The sequence below is a fragment of the Sturnus vulgaris genome, chromosome Z (genome assembly GCF_052056855.1).
Source record: "Sturnus vulgaris isolate bStuVul1 chromosome Z, bStuVul1.hap1, whole genome shotgun sequence".
Classification (NCBI taxonomy): Eukaryota; Metazoa; Chordata; class Aves; order Passeriformes; family Sturnidae; genus Sturnus; species Sturnus vulgaris.
In genome coordinates this window covers 70,602,274-70,613,200 of record NC_142283.1, presented here as the reverse complement: position 1 = coordinate 70,613,200, position 10,927 = coordinate 70,602,274, and the positions used below count along the sequence as shown (strand labels likewise).

Below are 10,927 nucleotides of genomic sequence, written 5' to 3'. Positions count from 1 at the left end.
GATAGGAGGCTGGAGGTTACAGAATACTCTACTGCCTCAGTTTGCAGCTTTAGAATTATATCTTAAATTACTTCAAGAAGAAAAAGTACATCTTTGCAGCACAGCATTACTGTAAGTTCTTCTTCTGCACAATGTAACTCCATGCATCTTCTCTTGCATTTAGTAGAGATTGAAGAAATTGCCAGATTGTACAAAATGAGTGATGGATGGGAGAATGCTTTTCCTGATTTGCCACCAACTTTGTGTCATGGGTCAAAAAGAAATTTTTCAAAGTACTGTGTCTCAATGGTGGTTTCAAGGACAGGGTGTTATCATAAATACTTTCAGCATATATTAGACTATGCTTTAAATCCTGTGCCGAATTGGAATAGTAGTAGGCCTTTAACTAGAAGGAATAACTTTACATACCAGGTTCAGTGTTGGAAGGGGATCAGCATCACTGTTGCCTTTTTACTGCTTATGATGGCAGCTGTAGCAGACATAATGAAAACCCTCCGGATAAGGTGCTCAACTGACCTTATCCTAAGGGAAACAATAAGTAGCCCTAAGCACTCCATAACAAAACCTTCTATATTGCTTAGGTTCTGTGCTACATGAGCATTAAGGCTCACAAACCATTAAAAACAACTTGAAACAGTAAGTGAGAAGAAACTGAGCACATGAAACACTTTTGAAGGTTGAAATAAGGCACAGGACAGCTTCATTTATCAATTAACCTTTTAATTTTTATTACATAATATATAAACACCACTTGAGGGAAAAAAAAGAAGCAAAGAGTAACAGGTCTAATTTAGCAGAACACAGTGTAGACTAGCACTAAATAAAAAGACCATGGACTTGAATCAGTAAGTAGAAGGGGTGTAAAAATCACTGCCAGTCCGTGCAGATTAAATCAGTGTTAAACCAAGACTCAGTCCTCTCCTGGAATACTGTTTACCAAGTAAGTTGTCTGTACTGCAATCCTTCATCATAAAGGATCCTTTAAAAGGGTCCTACAATTCTTTTAAGAAAAAAAAGGTAGCTGCTTACTATTAATTATAGATTTTTGAATTATCCTACTCAATTTAAGCATTCACCAGTAAATGCCTCAACAGAGCTGCAATTACATACAAAACCAGTAGAGGCCACTCATGAGTAGGTCAGGCTTCCATTTTGCTAAATTAGGAATTTGATTGTGAAAATTTACTAAATCCTAATCTAGATTGTCCTTTGGGGCTGTAGGGCCTGAAAACATTTCCTTTTAGTCTCGACATTCATAATAAGGAATGACAGGCATGTTTAAGAGGTATGCTTACTGATCAGACTAACCAGTCTCCATTAAAATATTACAGCATACAAATGTCTAAATAAGCAGGGGAAAGATTTGCTGTGCATGTGTTCAACACCTACATCTGATCTAAGAGTGATAGAGTCCTAGGAAGTAATAAAATAGTGTTAATGGCATTGGTGAGATTGGGGATTTTTTGAATCCTAACAACATACTGACTAGTGTACTTGGATAGAGGCACATAATAAACAATCCCTAACTGGTTACAGATGGATTGAGAATAACTTAGAACACCTTAGCTGTGGAACAACTTTTGGAAACATTAGTCTTTTGTGTCTTTACCTTTAGACAAGCTTTGCACATTATTTTAGACAGTAAGAGCTTTATTCTTTTAGCTCCTGAACTTAGCAATTTTTGAAAGCTTATTTGGCTACTTTGATTTTCCCTTCTACAATCCTAACAACCGGACAGTGTAAATAACCCTGCAGCACACTTAGAAGGTGAAATGTACACAGTGATAGCTTATTCAGACACTTGCAGCGATTTCACATTTTCCTGGAACTAAATGGTCTGGTCAAATCAATATCCTCTAAATTATGTTTTAAGTTCTATTCACTCTCAAGTCTAGAAGGAAAAAACCCTTTGTCCATTTCCTCCACCAATAAAGAGCAGTTTACATTTTGCAAGTGGCAATAAATACACTGATGGATTGGCCACACTGGAGAACATTTCCATTAGACCTGAGAACATCTGTTACAGAAGTCTCTTCATTCAAAAGTCATTTGAAGACAACTCACTCTTGGAAACCCATCTGTAGTAGACAAAACATACTATTTTCAAGTCATGTAGCAGAAGAGTTCCTGCTGTAGGAATATTTGTTTTGTCAAATTCTGCCTCACCTATGCAATTATAAGCACAGATTTCAAAAGGCAGTCACAGTTCACAGTTTTTCTAAAAGATTTAAAAGGTCACTTGGTTCTTCTTTAATCAGAGCTTTTTCTTTCTATTGTCAGCTTGACTACCTAACATGAGCAGAGACACATGAAATTAATTTGTTGTCATTTACATATTACTAGAATTCATCATAGTATTGGAAATTTAAATTCTCTGGAGAAGGTAAAAACATGCTGGGAAAACTGGAAGACATAGGTATTAGCTTGTGCTCCAACTCCTAGTACCCAGCATATCTCATTCTTCTTTAAATATAAGAAAAACCTAAAATTCCAAACCATTCAACTTAATAAGGCCAAATCTATTTCTTAATGATAGACACTTCATATACTAGTGTCTCTGATCATCTGCTTTCTACTTAATCCATTCAGTGAAGGAATTTATCCTACTACAACTTGATTTCTATATTTTGCATATTCCTTATGAAGGGGTAAAGAAAACCTTTGGGTTTCAAGTCCCTATCTAGCCAAACAGAAAGAGTAAAAGCTACCTCATTCAAGATGTATTAAACCAGACTTATACTCTTGATGTAAGTCTACAAAGTAGAAAAAATACTGGAAGAACAAAAAAAAAATTGCCACAAGTTGTATGAAACTACAAAGTTGTACAATTTTTGAAAAGCATACAAAAGATTTGTATTTTCATTTCTTTTACATCAACATCATGGTTTACCAAAATCTATATATCCTTGCATCAAATTGCTAGTTTGACAGTCAACTTTTCTACAAAAGTGTATGTATTAAGTATTTAGTTTCATCAGTCCCAGACTGTTACTAAAAAACTGTACATTTCAATATTTAATGCTACTGACTTAATACTTGAACCCATTTACCTGTGTTTACAAAGCTTTCATGTTTGCCTTAACAGCTTAAAATGTCAATTTTCACTAAAGTTAGAGGTAACACTTCAGACATATTTTACACTAGATGCAAAAAGAGCTTAAATATCAGGCTAATGATTCCCCAACCCAAAGGAATGAAAAGCATTTCAAGCTTCTTCCAAATGCTCTTGCATCTGAAAAGGCCAACTTCCAATATAATGCAGCATTGTGATATCCCCATGGTTTCCCTCTATGGATGCATAAATGTTTCAGCAAAAGACATCAGGGTCCTTCATTCTTCCAGCAGAACAGTGCACAGTGAATCCTCTGTGTCAATCAGTATCGAAGCTATTGCCCCATCATTGAACTCAAAAGATGTTCCTCCATCCACAACCATACAAGCATCCCAACAACGGGAACGGACACAGACTCTGCAAAAACCCAACAAGGAAGTTATCACAAAACAGCTTAAAAATTTACGTATTTCACACAAGCACTTAACAATAAAACTGATTCTAGGACATTCTTTTGCTTGGGCCAGTAAATGCTTAACCTCCACTTAGCATGGTTATATATATATAAGCACTAGAACCCTCCAAGTTATCAATGCTTTGTATGGACTTAGCAAAGAGTCCAGAGAGGACTGAAGGACTTGGCCAATGGAGCCTATTGCTCCCAGAGTCTGAGCACAGCCTGTAATATAACACTTGGTGTTGTAATTTTTAAAGAAAGCTACTGATGATCCCATTTAACTGTGATTTACTTAATCTTCACAGAAAAGTTTACCATTAATTTAAGATTCTAATATGTGGTCTTCTTATAATAAGAAATATATATTTTCAAGTAGCAATACTTGAGATTCAAATAATTTGGACATTGATGTAATTTATTTTGTTACATTAATTACTTTTCCTCTCTCTGAATGATTATAAACAAAAGCTCAAGGTTAGGATGCTTGTCAGGCAACTTCAAGAACTGCAGCATTACTATTGTCAATACTGGAGTCTGACTATGCCATATTTAATAAGTTTAAATCTAATCTTATAAAATTTAAGGCATCTCTTTCAGAGCTGGACAAGACAGACTAAAGAATTTGTCTCAGAGCTCCTTTAGACATTTGCTTTGATACAAAAGGTTGAATTTACATTTAATTATAATTGAAATACTGTATTGCTTTCAATATTTTCCATGTTATTGTTGTATGTTCAGTTATTCTGATCATATAACTAATGGCTGCACGTGTTTATATTTAACTGTGGCAAGCTCCACATATCATAAAATCATTTAGATTGGGAAAGATGTGCAAGATCATTGAGTTCAACCATTAAACAAGCACTACCGAACCCATGACTATGTCTGCAGATGCCATGCCTACGTGTCTTTAAATACCTTCAGGGATGATGATTCCACTACTTCATGGGCAGCATGTTCCACTGCTTTACAACCCTTCCCATGTTTCCTAATATTGAATCTAAACTTCCATTGGCACAAGTGCCCTAAGTTAAAATTATGAATTAGCAAATAATTCAGTTTGGAAATGTATTTAGTTCAACCTTCTGCTCAAAGCACGCCTTACTTAAATGATGGGTTAGGTTGCTTAAGACCTTGCCCAGGTGTTCGAGCATCTCCAAAAACAGAGATAAGACAATCTATAGAGACAACCTAGTCGACTGCTTGACTATTCCCACTGTGAAAATTTAATCAGAATCTCACATCCTAAAAAATTATGGCTGTTACATTATACTCTGCTCTGAAAAACTCAAGTGTCCTCTGAAACCATACTTTGGTAGCTGAAGACAGCAACTGGATTCCCCCTTAGTCTTTTCTCCTCCAGGCTAAAGGGAAGCACTGTTTGAGTCTTTCCTTAAAAATCACTTGTTCCGGACCCTTTATCCTCCCAGTGGCCCTTTCCTGAATTCACTCCAATTGTCAATGTCTGTGTCTCATACTGAGAAATGGCACATATCCAAAACTGGGCACACTGAGATTCTTTTATTCTGTAAGATTGTGCAGGGATCAAACATTAAAAAGCCATAACACTACTAGGAAACATTTTCATCCTGCTGTTACAAGAACAATACTCAAGTCATTCAAAGCACAAACTGGATGTTGAAACAAGGCAAAGTCCTGGATTGCTCGTACTTTGACAGATACACAGAATGAAGTAACTCTTTGCTATTGCAACCAACACTTACTTTGAAGAGAAGCCACGCTGACGGCTACTTGAGAAAACTCTGTTTACAATAGGCTCTCGAACACTGAAAAACATCTTTGGTTCCTCTGGACTGTAGAGCAGAGACTCATTGTAATCATTTGTTACTGTAAGCAGAGGAGTCAGCCATTAGTTTTTCCAGAGAAAATCAGTTACTCTCAAAAACACACACTCCTCCAGGGAAGACTGGCTTCTCTTTCAAGACAAAACATCAAGTCTTGACAGATGTTTAAGAGTCTTTACATGCAAAAAAAATTACTTTTAGGGAAGATTCCTTTCAGTTCTACTGCATGATGAACACTCAATAGCTCTCTTCTGGTGATTAAATACTAACTGTTTGAAATTTTAGGAGAACTGAAATTCTCCTTAAGAGGATACACAGAAGTCTAAATAAGTGCTTTTATTTCAAGTAAGACATTGTTTGCCAACTGTGCTAATTAATGTCTGTAAGATAGACTATTACTGCAAGAGTGCTAAAACATGAAAGCTGAGTGGTACAGAATACAAACAAAATGAACTGGACAAAAACACTTTAAAAAATAATCTTGCCTTTCTCCACTAACCTTTCTGTACCAGTTCGGTGTTCAATGGCATATTCAAACTTCCGTGCTCTTTCGCTGTTAAATCGAGAGAGAGCCCCAGTTAGATAGATCTATCTTTATATAAACTTGGCTAGTAATGCCACATTTTTCACTCACCAATCTTAAGGATCTCTTCAATAGCTTGATGTGCAACCTTGTTAATATTATAGGACCTAGACAGAGAAAAAGTCTTGTTTGCTAAACAGTACAACTTAGGACAAAAACCAAGCAAAACCAAAAAAATCTTCCACAGTGATGAAAAACTAAATTCAGCATTTGGGGAGGGGAAAAAAATGCCATTAAGTGTGAGCTGATAACAGTTTATTTTTAAAAAAAATCTTAAATCAACTCTTGCTTTGGCATCTAGTTGTAGCCTTGTAAACTTTCAAAATCCATTAAGTAAGGTCTTCAGGAAAGAAGAGCATAGGATGTTGTCTCCTTGTCAATAATCCCCCTGCCTTAAAACCCCAGCAACTGCAGAATTAAGTCTGCACTAAAAAACGGAAGCACAACAGTTCTAGAGGTTGTCTTCTTACCTAAGGGTCTATCCAACCCTTGCTAACTGATTTGTTCTCTTAGTTCTCATTTATGAGCCCAACACTTCTTTACAAATATTTTACCTGTTTATTTATACCTAAGGTGTGGTCTTGAATCTCACAAGAACTGGTGTATAGAGAAAAACAGTCAGATCAGGCTCTTCTGCATATGACACATTTGGATGAACAAATCAACATGGCCTCAGTCTCAACTAAGTCAAAACTCCAAAAAAAGTCTCCATCCTCTGCCCAGGCTCAAAAGGGAGTAGGCACTAACCACAGCCACTGCGCAGCAGTACCATGAAGATCTCGCATAAAACCCTCAGTCCAGCACTTCTGTCACGGCAGCAAAACACCTGAGACTGCACTACAGGTCCACTATGTCCCTATCTGACCACAGAGCTGCTGAGCACGGCTGTCCAAGGCTCTCCCTCTTACACTTACTGCCTACATGCAAGCCTGAGCAGAAGCTATCAAGATAACCTTTTACACACATTTTGGCAGCTACAGAAAGCACCTGGACATTTAAATGTCCCTCAGTCCCAGGAAGTCTGAAATTTCAGGAGAGACCCTAGACAACAGGCTAAGGGAGATCACTCACTAAGGCCTGGCCTCAGTTTAGAGAAGTCCAGCAACACATACTCATTACAGCAAGGAGAGGGAAAATCCTTGAGCTTGGTCCCTGGTTCTGGGTATGCTCAGCACAGAGTGTATAAATGAAATGCATAAGAACCATATTGAATTAAGACTGTACTTTCCCAAGGTACTGAACACTAGGAAAGTTTCCCTAGCAGTCTGCCAATTTCAACCTTGGCAGGCTCCAGGACTAGGCTATGCTGCCTGAATACAAAATTCTGAATTACAATGAAGAGAAGAACCCAGTAACCACGGTTACAGCATGAATACTCATTTTTGAATTTCATTAAAAGCTTCTGTTTTAGTTATCTTAGCCTGCCACATAAATCCAGTGCCTATAGTACAACTTTAAATTACGAGCACAAACATCTCTTGCATCTCAAAATTAAATTGATTAGACTTTCATGCAGTACTGCAGCATGTTTAAACCGAAGTTTAAATAATTTATCCCTCTAATTAAGCTAGCACAGTTCTATGTAGAAATAGCCATCTTTATTTAAGGGGAGTATTTTGGCAAAGAGATTGTTCCCTGTCAATTAAATATGAAAGAAACAAGAGGCTTTAAAGGGGAATGGACAGTAGATGTGCCAGACAACACTTAACACAGTTTCTAAATACATGTTTTCCAATTCTTCTTAGAGCTTAGATTTTTCTAAGTTTACTGGGCTACATCATCTAAGCATTTTAATTTTAGCCAACAAGAGTAGTTCATAGATCACCCCAGTATAGTCTCTGCAAGTCACAGCAGAATCTCCTTCCCCCACCACTCCCAATCATTCATCCTCACGTGTGGCACGCCACATCTTTCACTGAAATTACACCTAAGGCAAACTTCTGTCTCAGTGCCACAGCTCCTCACCCTTTCATGGCTTCACTCCACACCCACAAGTAATGAGTGCCCTGCTCTTCTCACACACCTGGAACAGCTCTGAGCCATACTGACAGTGACAATATCAGACTGACTTACCCATAGCCCAACAGAGCCTCAGTAAGGACAAAATGCATAGGCCAAATAAGTTCATCTAGCTTATCTGAAATGGTATTTTCTGTCAAAGCAGCAACGAGTACTCACCATGCTTTTGATCCTGTTCCAGTACACACATTAAGCCCTGAACTCTTCTGTTTCTCCCAAGGACCATCATCAACTGATATTTCATAATAGGAGGCCCTATGAAGCGAGAATTTAAAACTGGGTTTGCAGGACTTAAAGTTCTCCCTGAATAAGACAGAACACACAGCCTTATCAGGCACATAACAATTCAGAGGGGCTACTTTCACATCTGGATCACAATTTCACAGGCTTTGTACACAGTTTCCCATTTGACAGCTACTTCTGATGAACTATTTTATAGCAGTTTTTATAATGGACTAAAATGATTTATAGCATGAACTTTTAGGCACTTCTTGTGCAGTCATTTCTCATGTTAATTTATGCACAAAACCATCTCTGTGGTTCATCTGTAGGGCTTGCTGGACCTACAAATAAAACTATAAATAATTACCTTCCTTGCATAACTGTAGTACAAAAACTGTGTTTATGCTATGATTGGGTCTCATTATATTTAGTCAAGGAACACTAAACACTTCAACATCAGTAAGAGCATGATTGAACCTGAATTCTTGATCACTTCTGTAATGAAAAATCCAGTGATTCTTCATTAATAGCTTTACACAATCAACAGACTTACATTTCTCTCCAAATTATTCCTAAAACTCAAAAGTACTAGGTCTTGGTGTACAATCATCTCCCTTCATGTTACTGTTCATCTGTCAGGGGATTCCTAGTGTTAGGCCTAGAGACCAAAGTTTCTCTCTACAAGGTTCAGATTACCCACGAGTATATTTATGAACTTGTTGATATTTATACTGCCCAATTCAAAAAGTGTGATACAGGCTTCAGACTAACAGGTATCATCCCAGAAATGCCACATTCACTGCTTCATGCATAACTGAGCTTCACCTTTCTTAGAGAACAGAACTTACTGAGCTATTATTTCAGTCTGGATCCACTAGAAACAGCTCTTGGCTGTTAGGTCAAGCAGTTTATACTCAGTAACTAAGGGCATGCTGTGTAATCACTCTTGAGAAGATGGGGAGATTAGAGAACTGGAAGTAAATTAAGAACACAGGTGCACAGCTTGACTCAGTTTAATGCAATATTTGCAAGCTGGGTATGACAGGTTTTCTAGGGATTTTTTTTTCAATTTACTTGTTTTCATCACTGACACAGAGTAAGTCCTTAAAAGAAGCTCCTAAAGTCTTTTTGTCTGAAAAAAACAGCAGACATCCTGACTCATGTCTTTTACCACAGCCCCAGTCATATTCCCTGTGTCCTTCTTATTGTTTGGATGCCAAAAATGCATTGATCTTCAGGACAGAAAGGACAGTCAAATGTATCCTGGATAAGGCAGTACCATGATTTGACACATTTCTTAAACGGACGAAATTACTATTTTCCATCAATAACAATGTTTATCAATATCTGCCAAAAGCAGGCTTTGCATCTAATGACAGAAAGGCAGAAAAAGGAGTTGTGATAAAAGCTATTTCTGCTTGGTCATACTAAAAGCTTATGAAAAGATAAATAAGATGTGCAGGAGAGGAGGCAGTTTAAGGACAGATATTTAAATCATCAGTAAAAGGGAAAGAAAAAAAGCCAGGAAAAATTAAGGAATAACCAGAGAGGAGGCAGAAAACCAGAAAAACCAAATGCACTTGAATCTTTGAAAATACATTTTGTAATCAGAGATAATACAATCAGTTTTAAATATTTATAGACTAGAACTGAAATCTGACAGTAAAATCTCATCACTGAGTGCCCACTGCAATGTCATAAAAAGAAACTAAGTCAATTGTGCCTTGCTGTAACAACAAATAGTCAAACATACCTAGATGAAAGAGATTCCCCAATAAAGACTTCATTGAGTGCTCTCACTGGTAAAAGATGTGGACCAGAAATATCAGACCCTGCAGATATCAAATATAACCGTTTTGAATCATGGATTTCAAACACAAGTTTTCAAAAACCATTCACAATTCACTGGAGGACAGATTCTGCTTTCTGGATTTGTTTTCTAGACTTTAATGCTCCTTTTTCTTCAAAGACTCATATTTTCACTGATTTACTCTGTGGCCAGTCACTGTCCTTTACTGGAGACAACAAATATTTAAACCAAGATCAGCAATGACATTTAAGTTCAGACACTTTTCCCTGAAAAGCCACAGGCAGCCAGGCAGAATAAAGTCACCTCTTCTGTCAGTCACTCTTCCAGCCAAATTAAATTCACTGCCAGTGACTTAACAAACATTTCTGATGAAGTTCAGAGAATTAACTTCATATCACAACGTAATTAAAGGGGATTAACAAATAGTTCATGTTGACAAGGACCTCTTAGTGAGCAAATGCAGTATTGGACACGGGTTAGGCACAAAACCATGCATCTTTCAACCCATCATAAAGAAAAGAGCTGAAGGTGTTAAAAATTATCTACAGACAGATCCAAACTTCTAGTGTCTCATCTGCTTGATGGTAGTCCAATACCAGCTTTTACAATGCTCTATTAACCTAACTTTAAAGTTAGCATGTGTACACAAACACACACACATGCTCACGTAGTTACAGTAACTCTAAGAGAAAGCATTTTATAAAAGATCAGGTATTTTGACAGCAGGTATTTAAATATCTAAAACTTTTATAAATCTCTATCTTCTATTCCAAGTTATCATAGCAAAGTGATTACATTCTTGTCAGATTTTAACCTACTTTGATCCTGGAATCTTTCATTTATGTGAGCCCTGCTGTGTTGCTCTTGGCTTAGCTGTTGTTCATGTAAATCCACAGGGGTGGTGTTAATCCCAGTTCCTTCAAGATACAGTCGGATTCTTTGCCGCCACTGCCACCTGAGAGAGGAGAAAGAAGTCAGT

General features: G+C 37.2%; 1 protein-coding gene across 2 annotated transcripts in view; it reads right to left on the bottom strand.

Moving 5' to 3' along the window:
* Nucleotides 1-703: 703 nt before the first annotated feature.
* NADK2 (NAD kinase 2, mitochondrial) overlaps nt 704-10,927 on the bottom strand; it is a 32,098-nt gene continuing 21,874 nt past the window's right edge. Inside the window, exons 6-12 of one of the 2 annotated variants that reach the window (XM_014875547.2) lie at nt 10,767-10,903; nt 9,892-9,970; nt 8,076-8,219; nt 5,949-6,004; nt 5,814-5,867; nt 5,234-5,357; nt 704-3,469 (exon numbers count right to left, since the gene is read on the bottom strand). In XM_014875547.2, the coding sequence (XP_014731033.2) occupies nt 3,331-3,469; nt 5,234-5,357; nt 5,814-5,867; nt 5,949-6,004; nt 8,076-8,219; nt 9,892-9,970; nt 10,767-10,903 (733 nt within the window). In that variant the 3' untranslated portion in view covers nt 704-3,330. The remainder of the gene's footprint in view (nt 3,470-5,233; nt 5,358-5,813; nt 5,868-5,948; nt 6,005-8,075; nt 8,220-9,891; nt 9,971-10,766; nt 10,904-10,927) is intronic. The other variant, XM_088157043.1, reaches the window with a different exon arrangement.